This window comes from Pipistrellus kuhlii, unplaced genomic scaffold (genome assembly GCF_014108245.1).
Source record: "Pipistrellus kuhlii isolate mPipKuh1 unplaced genomic scaffold, mPipKuh1.p scaffold_m20_p_7, whole genome shotgun sequence".
NCBI classification, from domain to species: Eukaryota; Metazoa; Chordata; class Mammalia; order Chiroptera; family Vespertilionidae; genus Pipistrellus; species Pipistrellus kuhlii.
This window is the reverse complement of record NW_023425573.1, coordinates 20,067,281-20,081,844: the sequence shown is the minus strand read 5'-3', so window position 1 is coordinate 20,081,844 and position 14,564 is coordinate 20,067,281. Positions and strand designations below refer to the sequence as shown.

The window sequence follows — 14,564 nt, the reverse complement described above, 5'->3', positions numbered from 1 at the left end:
TCTCATGTGTGAGTTCTCATAGGCCCAGCTTGGTTCTTCTCCAATGTCTCCTCTTCGGGTTGTACCTGATTTTATTACCAGTTTTCATCCGAATCCGTTGGGGAATGGGCCGATTCTGCTTTTGTTTCTTGGCCAGGAACCTCTTGATCCTGAAAGTCTTGTGGGAAGACATGGTGAAGGAGAAGCAAACACGTGCACCACGGTGGCATAGAAAGAGCCCTTAAAAACTCTTAAAAGCAATCTTATTTTGTTGTTTGAACAGTTTAGAAATACTATGCCGCTATGGTTGACCAATTGAATGACTTTAGGCTATACAGTGCTGACTGTGGCCACTACCCTGAAATGGCTGGTTTCGTTCCAGCCACCATAGTCATGGTGGGAATCAGTCTAAGTGTATATTTTATTATTACAGTGTATATTTTACTAACTTGAATCAATGGAACAAATTGACAAATATTTTTGAATTGTTTATACATGTATATGTGTTCACAATTTAAAGATTCTTGGCAATGTTTACTGAGCCCCTGCCCTCTGTGTCCTTCCATCAAAGGAGAAAATTGAGAATCAGAAATAAACCTATTTGAGGTTGGCCCCACTGGTTATAGAGGCTCACCCAGAGCCATTCTCAGAACCTGGGGGGTCCTTTAAGGTAAATAAACACAAGAATCAAATTTCTCCATAGAGAAATAATGTTAACTTTATTACAATATTTACCAAAGAGAGGAAGAATTAGTCTTAATAATGAGAGAAATAATGCTCTCCCTAATTAAGACTAGATTGTCCTGTTCAAAAGAAACACACACACACACACACACACACACACACACACACACACTGTTGTGAAATATACTAGAAGATTGAGGGTTAGTGCATCAACCCACCTGTGATCCTAAACCCACTGCATTTTTCTAAGAGGAAGTATCCCCATGATAATTGAAATATAGGAACCTACCAAAAAATAAAAAATAAAAAAGATGAGATACCCAGATTCCCCACAAAACCCTGCCCTAGAAATATATAGGGGAGAAACTCTTTCTGGCCAAGAGCTGAATTCTGTTTTTGCTTTGCATCCAGAAAAATAAAGATAATACAAAGGGAGTATTATTCTTTCTCATCTGATACAAATGCTGGTTGGAAGGGGGAGGGGGCGGTTGCACATAAACAACCATACTTGCACATCTGCATGGACATAACACCGTCATAAGCACTAGTATACCGTCACAATTCGGGTTCTGGGATTTAGTGAGTCTAATCGCCCTGTTTCTGTGACCTTTCTGAGCTGCCTGGGATAGCCTGAAAGTTTTTAGCCTCATTTCCCTGGTGGTTCCATGTCAGAGAAGGGGAAATCAAAAGCCCTTATTTCATCAGCTGACACTGGCGGGGACAGCAGAGGGCTGGCAGGCTGAGGCTGGCAACCAGCCCCTTTTGTCACAGAGGAAAATTACCAGAACTCTCTGCAGAGTGAGCTAAGAGCAGCCAGCAGAGCTACCCGGCACTCTCCTCTCATCTGAGACTGAACAGACGGAGCTTTGTAAACAAGGGACAGGGCAAAGCCAGGATTCCACCCTGAAGCAGAGCAGGCCACCTCTGACCAGGTGGTCCTCCGCCACATGCAGGGACATTGGACAGAAGCATGAAACACCAAAGGGAAAACATCACGGATGCTTTCTAGAACAGCAGCAGCTCTGGGAGTAAACAGAATGGCTCTCACAGCTAGAGTGGGTGTCGGCTTTTTCTAAATATAACCATGGAAAGGGAAGGCCCTGAAACACCATTGGCTTCTCCGATCACCTGGCAGACATGAGCCAGTGTCAAGGTATATATATTGGTTATATTAGTTTTGAACCTCATGAGGGTAAAGACCCTCTGATTTATTCCCTGCTACATTCCAGCTCCTCATAGAAAAATTATCTCACTATGTGCTCAAAAAAGATCATGTGAATGAATGAATATTAACTACTTTTTTCACCAGAACCAACTGTAATCATAATAAAGTGGATATATGCATGTGTAGAGGATGCACATGCACACGTGTGTGTGTGTGTGTGTGTGTGTGTGTGTGTGTGTGTCAGTGTTTCCACTGAATTCCGGTTGGTTTGTGGAGTACTAACACCCTCAGGAAAATGCAATCTTTGTCTATGGGTAGCAAGTTAGGTCATGCAAGTAGAATACAGTCTGGTCAAAATGTCTAACTAATTGGAGATTTTGAGTCTAGCAATCCCTTAGATAAATCATACATTTGAGTATTTTAATATTCCATTCTTATCTTCCCTTTGCGGGTAGGAGCCCAGGAAAGGGCAAACAGGGACGATTGCACCAAGATCTGCACTCTGGGGGAGTGGATAGAGAAGCAGGCAACTGTCAGCTGGTTGTTGAAATAGAATTGCTGCCTGTTAGTCCCTGAAACGCAACTACAGGTATCTTACCGTTGTCCTCACCCAGGGCGAGGAGGGGCTTATGCTCTGTGGTTAGAGGTTTCCTTGTCACCTCTCTGGTACCTATGTTCAGAAACATAGATGCACTAACCCTCAATCTTCTAGTATATTTCACAACAGTGTGTGTGTGTGTGTGTGTGTGTGTTTCTTTTGAACAGGACAATCTAGTCTTATCCCTCCCTGGTTCCTATGTTCAGAAACACTTCTTCCCACTAGCTGTACTTCCTATTGTTAATGCTCTTGTTCTACTGATCACATCTACTCTGCACATTCTCATTAACCAGTTGTCTACATGCCAGTTTCAGGAGAGGGATTAGTCTCTTTCCTCTCCTCCGGCCCTTCAGAGCTATGGCCCTGAATGGAGGGCAATTGGTCTGGATATTCCAGAATAGAAAAAAAGAACCACTCTACGTCTTTGACCCCTTCCCAGCAGAATCTGCTGTGAGTGAGGTAGCTTCTGCTTTCAGAGCTAAACATGGTAACACAACTTCCTGGAAAGATCGCTGCCAATGATATGCGCAGCCAGGTTCCAGGTGCTCTTGTCTCTATCGCGGAGTCTCTTCTTTAAACTACTAGAAAAATGTTCTTAGAGTACCTTTTCCTGGCTGTATTCACACCTACAGGGAAAAAGGCACAGCACTAAATATTATTCATCTAAACCTGCTTCCCCAGTTTAGGCCAGCCAATAGTGCCACCCACATGGATGCCTATCCAGTCATTTCATTAGAGAGGCCAATATATTTTCATATAGCTACTGAGCACAGCCAAGGCATTGGACACTGAGTTAAGCAAAATGAGCTGTCAGTGGAAGACGATTTGATATCTAGCTCTTGGATTGGAAATAAAGGAAGCCTGAATGGGCCCCATAAGGCCCTTTGGGGTTGCAAAGGTTATGTTTTCCAGTGAACTGCAGCTAAATAGGCTGAAAGGGAAGGTTTCTTAGTGCTGGAAGAGAATATAGAAAGGAAAACAAACAGAGCAGAGAGACAGCTGGAGTGTGGAAGCCCGAGTTCCTTCTGAACTTTCTCCAGGGAGACCTCACATGTTCTCTTCTCTCCTCTCAGAAGCAGGGATAGACAGACACTGCTCTGCCACATGTTCAGACTAGGAACCCCAGCACACTTTCTGAAAATCCACGGGGGTTGTTCTCTCTGGCCCTGAACTTGATATACTAATATAAAGAGCTACTGCCTTGTTTTTACTTCCCCCTTGTCTCTAATTCCCTTTCCACATGTTAATATCTTCTAATTTCCTCCCTCTCTGTATCCTACATAGCTCTGTTCTTAGTCTCCATCCCATTCTCACCAAAGTAGATGGGAAAAGAATTCTCAGGAGGGGGGAAAAAAAAGTATAACTTTCTCATCACAAAAATAAACTTTTAGTGTTTATCCTTAGAGATTTTCTTAAATAACATGTGTTTTCACTCTGTGCATAGCTTTTAAACACCAACTCTGTACCCAGTTCTGTGAGGAAGATATGAAGGTGAATAGAGTACAAATCCTGCTACTCTAGGACTCTCAGTATTAGAATAATTTGTGTATGTGCCTTAAGGTTTTTATACAGAGAGGAGCAATGCATTGTGGGAATTCCGTGAAATAAACATTTTAATTGTCCCTTGAGATATTGAGGAAAGCTTTTTGGAAGGGGCAACATTTGAGCTGACTCTTAAGGAATGAATACTAATTCTCTAGGCAGTCAAAAAAAAAGTAAATAAAGAAAGAAAGCTATCAAGATCAAGAGAAATCATCTTAAAACATGAGAAGATGAAAATAACTTTCATATTGAGGAGATTGTATTCAACAGCAACATTAGGGATGAAATCCCACAAGTAGGTAGAAGCCAGGGAGAGGAGGGGCTTATGTTCTGTGGTTAGAGGTTTGGACATTGTCTCATGGAAGTTAGAGAAATTTAAGTGCTTTAAGCTACAAATCTTCATGATCAAATTTGCATATTCAAAAGACCGCTTTGGCATGGTGCTGGGGATAACTCAGCCAGGGCTAGAGCAGAGGCAGGAAAGCTAGTCAGGAGGTACTGAGAAGTCCAAGTCAGAGATGATGAGGGTCTGGAGTAAGTGGTACCATCAGTTTGGAGAAGTCTTCATGTTGTCATTCAGTTCTTAAGGCAACATTTTTTTCCATATATTGTAATGTGGAATCAGACCAGAGACTATCTGCATCCTAAGGCAAGAATTGTGTGTTTTTGCCCAAGCCGGTTTGGCTCAGTGGTAGAGCATCAGTCTGTGGACTGAAAGGTCCCAGGTTCGATTCCGGTCAAGGGCATGTACCTTGGTTGCGGGCACATCCCCGGTGGGGGGGTGCAAGAGGCAGCTGGTCAATGTTTCTCTCTCATCGACATTTCTAGCTCTCTATCTCTCTCCCTTCCTCTCTGTAAAAAATCAATAAAATATATATTAAAAAAAAAAAAGAATTGTGTGTTTTCTTTGCTTCTCTTTATTCAAAATTATCTTACCCTGAGCCTAAACTAAGCTCTTTCACACAAAATCAGTGTTTGTGGTGGTGGTAGATTGTCATTGATGTTGATGATGATGATAATCACACATGTACAATGTGAAATTAAACTTCAAACTATCCTGAATTAAGATTTCCACAAAAGGTTTGAGGTTGTATCTTCAAAGAGAAAGTCACCATTATTGGTTGAGGCCATTGTTGCCTTCAACCAGGACACCTTCAGGCACTGAAGAATCAAAGAACAGAAATATCTACTGATTTAGTGATTCTGGGATTTAAATATAGAATGAGAGGCCTCATTATATGCATTCTTGTTGATATTGACTCTTCTCTTTGCTGCTCTAACCACACCCCCAAAGTCTTCTACTACCTTGCCCCTTCACACCAAACTTTCACCAAATTTCCCATATCTCTTGTCTTTGTACATGCTGTTCTATATAAGTAGGAGCTTTTTCCTTCACCTAGTCTGCCTGGGAAACAACTTCTCTCTCAGTTTTCAGCTCCAAGGTCATTGCTGCCTCTTCTCAACCTTCTCTTATCCTAGAGTGGACTTCGTTGTTTAGTATTGCATGTGCCTGTGACACTGTGCTCAAACTGTTATAGTCCTTAGATATCACATTGAAAAAAAGAAAAACTGGCTGAGAGAATGAACAGATTAGTGAGAAACTATAATCATTGGAAGATAGCAATACAACCAACAGTGAAATACAGATTAAAAATTAATATGATCCAGGCCTAAATGGTTTGGCTCAGTGAATAGAGCATCAGCCTATGAGCCAAAGGGTCCTTCGTTTAATTCCAGTCAAGGGCACTATCTTGGTTTCAGGCTCCTCCCTGGACCAGGCCCTGGTCAGGGCTGGTGCAGGAGGCTACCCTCAATGTGTTCCTTTCACATTGATGTTTCTCTCTGTCTTTCCCTCTCCCTTCCACTCTCCCTAAAAATCAATGGAAAAATATCCTCAGGTGAGGATTAACAACAACAGCAAAACTTTTTTTTTATCCTGATTAAGAATCAGGATAAAATGGCATGTATGTGTAGATTTTTTTAGAGAGAGGGTCAGTAGCATATCAGATTCTCAAAGAGGTCTGAGAAACAAAGTGTGTAGAAAGATACTAGTTATACACAAAGTGAGAAAGAATTAACATAAAACATTCTGAAAGGAGTAAATAACTCCAGTGTCTTTCTATGTTTATGTAATTGATACAACAAAGAACAGAAATTATAAATGTAAATACATCAGTTTTTAACTCAAAGAGGGGTAATAATAGAGTGATACAAAGAGTTCTGGTCTCAAATCAGACAAAGCCTTAGAAAATATGCAAAATCCAATAGGATATAACTTAGGTATCTTTACCTAAAGATAGGATATGTGCAGTAAGGTCCTAAGAATATAAAAAGATACAAGGATTCTAAAGTGTATGAAGTTACATTTCTTAAGATCCTTTCAAATTCAAAGATTTTAGACATAGAAGGGGAAAGTCATGTACATACCAAAAGAGCTTATCGGCTTGGTGGGAGCCATGAGCTTTTCCCAGAAAACAGAAAAATTAGGTAACATGCATAATTTGCATTCACGGAAATTGACTAAGGGAATGTTCCCCTCATAAGTCAAGGAATCATTGACATTACAACATAAATAAGGTTAGCCCATACCCTCGTGTTCTCAAACAAGAATCCAGATACCCTCTGGCCTACGGCTCTTGTAGTAATAATATAAATTGCAATAAAGCATCACATGCCAAGGTCTTTCCACTTGTCCTCACATGGTCTGCAGGGTCAGGGACCGAGGGTTCATCCAGAGTCAAAAGAACTTTTTATCATGTATTTCTAAAACTTAAAAATGGGGACAGGGGAAACTGGCTTTTTCTTTAAAAATGCATATCTGAATCATTCTTCGAAATATATTTTACTTGCACTTATTGCGACTGCCTTTGCTTTCAAAATGCATATTTGAGTCCCTTTTTAGATGTTTACTGTAACTCCCACATATATACATATGAATCTTTAAAATAAAATAAAAAGACTGAGGCAAAATAAGATGATGTTGGCCACAGGAAGTATGTAATAGCCATTTCAGGACCTCCCAGCAAGAGTCAATCTCCGTGTCTCTGGAGAAGAAAGCGTGGGAGCCTGAAATACCACACCAAACCAGAACAGCTGAACCCCTGGCCTTCCTTTCCGTATTCTGGATGGGTTCCCTCCTCCGTGTCAGATCATCGTATAGGTTCAAAATGTGGTCCCCAGACCAGAAGCAGCACCTACTTGTGAGAGAAATTCAGAGTCTCAGGCACCAACCGAGACCTATGTGGTCATAATCTGTATTTTCCTAAGACTTGCAGGAGATTCCTGTGCACATGAAGATTTGAGGAGTCCTAATGTTGCATATACTGCCTATCCTGCCACGGGCACCTGGAGGAAAGGAGAAGGAGAAGGCACTCACATGACTACTTCACAGATAGAGGAAGGCAGGACAGAGCTCTGGGTTCTTACCTGGTAGGGCAAGAATGAAATTTGGACGATGATGACAGCATGCCTCTCTAAGATGGACTGGGAGTTTGCAAACTTGAGTGATTTTTTTTTAATGAAATTAAATCTCCTTCTACTTTTATTTTGACTACCAGCTAACAATTTTTTACCATTTACTATATGCCATGGACTGTTTCAGCTCTTCATGTGTACTATCTCAAATAACCCTTTCAATGACCTATAAGTAGCTTCTACTGTTACTCCCATTTTGCAGAGGAGGAAGGTGAGACATAGAGCCACTAATTAATTAACATACTCCAAGTCACTCAGCTAGTAATCCACGATTCCCTTCAGCCAGTCACCCCAGAGCTCTCACCCTTTTTCTCAGCACGGTTATCACTGCTCCTATATGGGGTAAAGGTGGGCTGCAGAGCAATGAGCAGAACCTTTGTACATGTCCATATTCAGATGCTGAAGCTGCAGGCTGGCCAGAGAAGGCAACAAGGAAAGTTCAAGGTTGCAGAGAATCAGAGGCACACATTTGCTTCAAAAAGGTCATCGCTCCATGGGGTGGGGCCTTCCTCTGGTCATTCAGAAAGAGCTCCCAAGCTGTGATACATGGTGGCCAGTGCCCTGTGGAAGGGCTGTTGGGTAAAGCATTTTGCTGAAAGAGGGAAAGTTAAAACTGATGTCCTCCTTGAATGAAGCACTCAGAGCTCCTGGGAGTCACCCCAAGATGCATGACCGAGATGAGTGTTTCTCCACCTCTGCTCTTCTCCCTGAAGAGATTAGGCAAAGGGTCAAGTTATTAAGAGAGCAGGTGGGGAGAAAGGAAGTAGTGGGGACAGTGGCGGCTGGCGAGAGCACTATACAAGGGCGGCTGGGAAGACAGCAACTAGCAGGAGACAGGGGCAGACGTCCAGAGGAAGTGGTTTTCCTTAAGGCTTGCTAAGAGCAACAAAGGTTCTGGGAAAACTCAGGACGCCGTGGGAAGGTGAGTGACCCAGAACTTACAATATGTGCTGCTGGAGATCAGAAGATGTCTACTGACTGTGACATTTTAGAATCCGAGTCCCAGTAGATACACAAGTCTTCAAAGTCGTAAAAATCTTCATGTTAGTCAAAATCAGCCTTGCAGGCCACCTGGTCATACTCTCAAGGCTCCTTTGCTCTCCTGGATTTCAGAGTACAGATGCCAGGTTTCCAAACAGGCCAGTCTACCTTCAAAAATCAGAGGAAAAAGCAAGAGCGGGACGGAATGAAAAGCACAGCTGGTCTGTTGCAAAGGGAGTTGTTTGTGGAAAGCTCTGGGGCTGCGTCAGTTCTGCCGGATCTAGTGCTAAAATCAAAGTGATTACACCCAGGGCAGAAGCCGGACTTGAGATGAGTTTTCAGAAGTTCCATCTGAGATCCCGAGGCATGAAGATTTCAGTGGTGTGGCCAATGGGAGAAAGCGAGCTGGTAATGTTGCTTTCTTTTATCTAAGCCTTTTATTTTATTTTATTTTATTTTATTTTATTTTATTTTATATGGGAAATTCTCTCTTTAAAAAAAAAAGTCTTTATTGATTTCAGAGAGGAAGGGAGAAGGAGAGAGAGAGAAACATCAATGATTAGAGAAAAATGCTGCCTCCTGCATGTCCCCTGCTGGGGATCAGGTCTGGGACCCTTAAATTCTCAGGTTGACACTCTATCCACTGAGCCAAACCACCTAGGGCAGGGAAATTCTCTTTACTCTTACAACAAAGATATTCTTTTTTTTTTAAATCTCTTAAATTAATGTTTGAGCCATCGACCAGAAATAAAAACATATTTCATTCAAGAAACAATCACAGATTTGTCTTGTATTATCTTGTCTTGTTTTCTGTTGTTTATTTTGTTTTGTGTGGTCCCCATTTCTGAATCTTTTTTTCAGTATCTTATATCTGTAATCTGCTTAGGAAAGGTAAAGGCAGCCCAGTTCTGCAGATGAAGCTGAGAGAAGGTTCTTTTCCTGCAGGGAGAGTGTGTTCCACTCTATGAACAATGGCTTAGCAGACCTGACTGACAAAGGAGAGGGTGATAGATGCCAAATTTACAGCTTTTTATAATGCCTATCCACTAACCGATTTGTGAAATTATAGGTGCTCTTAATTCGTTTGTCTTTTTACTTTTATATTACATTAAGAATGACTAACATGCAACCTTTACACTATCCAGTATTCTCTGTCTTTGTATTTATATTATAAAGCAAGTTTTAGACTTTTGTATGCATGTGTCCAAACTCATCAAATTGCATGCATTAAATCTGTGCAATCTCTGTATGTTAATAAAGCTGTTAAAATGAGCTAGTATTTTTTTAAAGAGGGGTAGCAGGGTCTCAGGCTACTTCACCACAAAGGGAAACAGGGGACATCTTCCTCACTACTCCAGCTGGGACCCGGAACACTCTTAAGACTGCATTTGAGAAAGGGGCTAGACCTGGGTTGAGGTTTGTCCCAGAAGTCTTTGAGCACAGTGGAAACTGAAACAGAACCTCCCTAGTGAGAATGAGAACTCCTGGGACTAGCTTCACAGATGGGGAGGAGCAGCCTCCAGCAGGATACAAGCATTGCAGTGGCTGGGGAGCAGGTCGTTTGGGTCCAGCTGCCTACAGAGCCTTCACAGCATGACTGAGATAGAGACAAGGCTGCTAGGAGCTACAAATTAAGCTGCTTATGCACAAATAACCTTCCAACCACCTCAAACCCAATTATTAAAAGCAATCATGCTATTCTACTTAAACATAGCATTTGCTCCTAAATTCTTCCTTCTGCACTATCACAAAATGGTGTATTGTTTTCCATTTTAGGCCTAAAATCCTCAGTGGTGTTTTTGGAGAATTCAGTGGAATCCAAGGGAGAGAGCCTAATTACAGAGACTTAGACACATAATGAGGCTGGGTTTTTCCCCAGGAATCACTACCAAGGAAGAACCTTAGAGGTAAGACTAAGACCTTCTGGGGTTATAAGATGGGTATCCACCATGGTTTTCTCACTTGTTGAAAAGAGACCTTTCCCTAGTCACAAACTCTGCCAGGAGCACCATCGCCTCATCTGTTCAACATCTCACAAGCACATCTTGAGCCCTAAACATTCTCCATGCTAACCAAACTGAGGTGGCTATTATAAAGGACCAACCTTAGCCGAAACCGGTTTGGCTCAGTGGATAGAGTGTCAGCCTGCAGACTCAAGGGTCCCAGGTTCGATTCCGGTTAAAGGCATGTGCCTTGGTTGCAGGCACATCCCCAGTGGGGGTGGGGGGGTTGCAAGAGGCAGCTGATCGATGGTTCTCTTTCATCAATGTTTCTAGCTCTCTATCCCTCTCCCTTCCTCTCTGTAAAAAATCAATAAAATATATTTTTTAAATAAAATAAAATAAAGAACCAACCTTAGCACCAGAAATTTTCCAAAACCCTTTCACAAGAACGTGGTTGTGCATTTCCTATTGCTTCATTCTAAAAACTATGTAAATGGTAGAAAGCAATGGATTCAGTGATACTCTTAATACATGTCTATTTACTAATTAGAAGAGCATAAAAAAAAGAGCATCTATGCACATTAGAAAAGTAGTGGTAAATACAGTTGTAAGATGCAATATTCACAAGTCTAATGCTTGATGTACAAACTGATCTTTGGTTCCTCATGGGAACTTACATTTCCCAGGACCACAAGGACCCTTCTCTGCCCAAATTGTGCCTTGTCAGTCTAGGTGTCCAAAGGTTAAACCACATCACAGCAAATACCAGGGCTCTGGAAACAATGCAGTGGACATGGTCCCCCTCCAGGGAAACCACCTCCCCCAACTTTAAGTACCATTGGGCTCAAAAGAACCATGTCTGGAAATAGTCCTGGCTGTATTTTAACCCCCAAAGGTCCATCATTGCCTGAGATCATCTCAAAATCCTCAAAATATCTTTGAATTCCCAAGCCATTATAGTCAGCAAATTTGGTGTTATTTATATTTTTATCTCAGTGCAACTGCACATTCTGGAATTCCCCTCGTGCCCTCTACTGCAGAACTCATGCTCTACCATCAATGGAGAATAGCCGAAGTGGTTTCTGGGATTTTTTTTTTTTTTTATAGCTACAACTATAGCTTGTCTGGGCAATAAGAGGACAGGCTGGTTGTTTAGGAAAAGTACCTAAATGCTTATCAATAGTACAGTGGACCAGATAGAACCACAAATGCAAATATCCCGATGCAGGAAGTGCTATAGTAAAAGGTCAGAGAGGATAGGGAGCCAAAAGGAAGAGAAGATGATGCAAGACCTGGCTGAAGTCATAGGCAATACTTGAAGAGCATTTTGGTGATTCTGGATTTTACTTAAAAAGCAATAGAACCCTCATATCCAAAATAAATATTAAAGAAAAATTCCTACAACTGAAATAGAAATAAACAACTCAATTAAAAAGCAGGTAAAAGGTGTGAACAGGCATGCCACAAAGGATATCAAAATGGCCAACAAATATTATGAGTGTTAACACCATTAGTCAGCTGAGAGATTCAGGTTAAAGCAAATGAAACATCACTACATAGCCACCAGAATGGCTAAAATTAAAATGTGACAGTACTTAGTGTTGGCAAGAATAAGAGGTACCTGGAATACTATTACACTCCTGGAGTGTGTAAATATTTGCACAATCACTTTGGGGAAATCTGTGATGATGCCTACAAAAGCTAGACATGTGTGTGGTCCATGACCCACCCCTGGGCACATGTACAAGGATTCTTATGTCCACCGGAAGAAAGTTCATGGCAGCTCTATTTGAATAGGCCCAAACTGAGACAAGCCTAAATGTCCATCAACAGTAGAATCACTAAATGCACTTGAAATATTATAACAGAATTCTGCGCTTCAATGAAAAAGAACAAGCTACTAATGCAGACCATGGGAATAAATCTCTCAGTCATAAAGATGAGTGAAAGAAATTAAACATAAAAATAGTACATACTATATGATTCCACTCACATGAAGTTTAAAGCTAGACAAAGGTAATCTATGGTGATCGAGGTGAGCTTTTGGATGAGAAAGTCGTGCCGGAGCTTTCCTGATGGCTGGAAAGTTCTTCCATTGGTCTAAGTGGCAGTTACATGGATGTATACACACATAAGTAAAATTCATCAGACTGCATGTTAAGAGGCATGCACTTGAATGCAAGTAAGTTATGCCTTAGTTTTTACAAATGAGGGGGAGAGCAATGGAGGATGAATCCATGGAAATTGCTGGGAGAGATGGGTGGGTTCAGGGACAGAGGCGGAGAGTCTATGAGCAAGTCCTGAGGACCCAGCACTGAAGGCTGGGTGGAAGGGTGAGGCAACAAACAAAGAATGCCGAGAAATCGGAGGAAAGCAGCATAGGGAGAAACAAGAGGTGGCTGAGAGCAGTTCTTACTGATGAGATAAAGGAGGATGGAAATAGGGTGATGGGTGAGAAAGACCCTCCAGCCTCATTTGTAGACATAACATACACAGAAAAGTCATAACTTTCTATGAGATTTAGAAGTTATTTGGGTGATTCATAGATGCACAAAACAGTGACAGTTGTCAGAGGATGGGGATTGGGGCAGGGTGAAAAAGTAAAAGTATTTAATAGCACAAATTGGTCATGGAGATGAAGATTACAGCATAGGAAATATAGTCAATAACATCATGATAGTTGTATATGGGGCCAGAAGGGTGCTTGAAACATTAGGGGCCACTCTGTAAAGTATATGATTTCCTAACCACTTTGTACACCTGAAACTAATCAGAATAATATTGAATATAAACTGTAATTGAAATTTTTTTTAACAATTTTTTTAAAGTTACATGAGTGATTTAAAAACTTACTGGAGAAGCCTGTCTCCATTCAAAGTAAGTGGGAGTCACATCAGGTGCCATCGTCAGAATCCAGGCCCTAAAGAAATGGCCACAGATGGCCTGGTTCCCCAGGAGAAGGCATGCTGCCCCCCTGACCTAGACATCAGCGTGACCTTCAGGGACACCCAGCCAAATGCAGGGAAGAAGGGACCTGGATAAAGAATAAGCTATACTGGTAAATGACTTCAGTTTTTCAACTTAGGTCACTCACAGGAAAGCATTAGAATCATGTAGGGTTTAGAGTTATATGGTATCAACATGTACTGAAGCCAACTCTGCAAAATGAAGGATTTCTACACACCTTGTGTGCAAATACCGTTTCCTCCTCTTGATTTCTAAAGTACTTTTGGTGAAAAGCTTTTTTTTTAAATATATTTTATTACCGTCTTTTTCCAGTGTATAAGACGACCCCCTAATTTTACAGTTAAAACATAGGTTTAGGCCTATATTCTCTGTATAAGACTACGCCCCACTTCCGAGGCAACACCAATTCTTTTTTTAATAGACCACCTCTCTGACTCTGGCCAATCTGAGCAGGCTTTTTTTCGTTTCAAAAGTAGTCTTATATGCCGAAAAATACGGTAATTTTTTTTACAGAGAGGAAGGGAGAGGGATAGAGAATTAGAAACATCAATGAGAGAGAAACATCAACCAGCTGCCTCCTGAATGCTCCCTACCAGGGATGTGCCTGCAACCAAGGTACATGTCCTTGACTGGAATCGAAACTGGAACCCTTAAGTCCACAGGCTGACACTCTATCCACTGAGCCACACCAGTCAGGCTGAAAAGCTTTCTTAAGACATCATTCATATGTTTTTCTGTATTGTGGTTTTGTTTTTTTCCTCTTCATATTAGACTGTTAACTCCCTGAAGACAGACAGTTAGTCTTTTCACCTTGTATCTTCCCACTCCCCACAGGACTGCACCCTGGGCCTCACTGACCTTGGATGTTGCAGATGTGAGACACATGAGCAGGTCCAATTTGAAGACAGACTCTGGAGAGTGAGTCCACCTTGCAGGCATCCAGTTATACTGAATTGCACCACCTTGAGCCTGAGTCATTGCTGTTTCTCTAAAAGAAGTAAAAATACATTGTTTAAAATTCAAGAAGGCATTTCAGAGAAACACAGATGGCCTTGTGGCAACATAAATAGCAGGCAGAAGAATGGAGACTGCCTTCTGAAGGAAAAAAGACAAGGTCACCTTGCCCTCCAGTCTCATTAGTGGAAATAACACTTACAGGAAAGTAACATGTTTTTAAAGATGCTTGGAAGTTTCCTAGGTGATCATGAAATTGCTGGTGGCATTATGAATT

General features: G+C 41.5%; 1 protein-coding gene and 1 long non-coding RNA gene across 2 annotated transcripts; both read right to left on the bottom strand.

The window, feature by feature from the left end:
• Position 1: 1 nt before the first annotated feature.
• LOC118709474 (60S ribosomal protein L39-like) lies at positions 2-234 on the bottom strand. The gene has a single exon (XM_036421587.1). It carries the CDS (start codon positions 170-172, stop codon positions 17-19), a length of 156 nt encoding a protein of 51 aa, XP_036277480.1. The 5' UTR covers positions 173-234; the 3' UTR covers positions 2-16.
• Positions 235-9,253: 9,019 nt separating this feature from the next.
• Positions 9,254-13,607, bottom strand: LOC118709102. The gene is made up of 2 exons (XR_006740536.1): positions 13,220-13,607; positions 9,254-9,362 (listed from the first exon to the last, which is right to left on the bottom strand). It is a non-coding gene; the product is annotated as an uncharacterized LOC118709102 (long non-coding RNA).
• Positions 13,608-14,564: the final 957 nt, after the last annotated feature.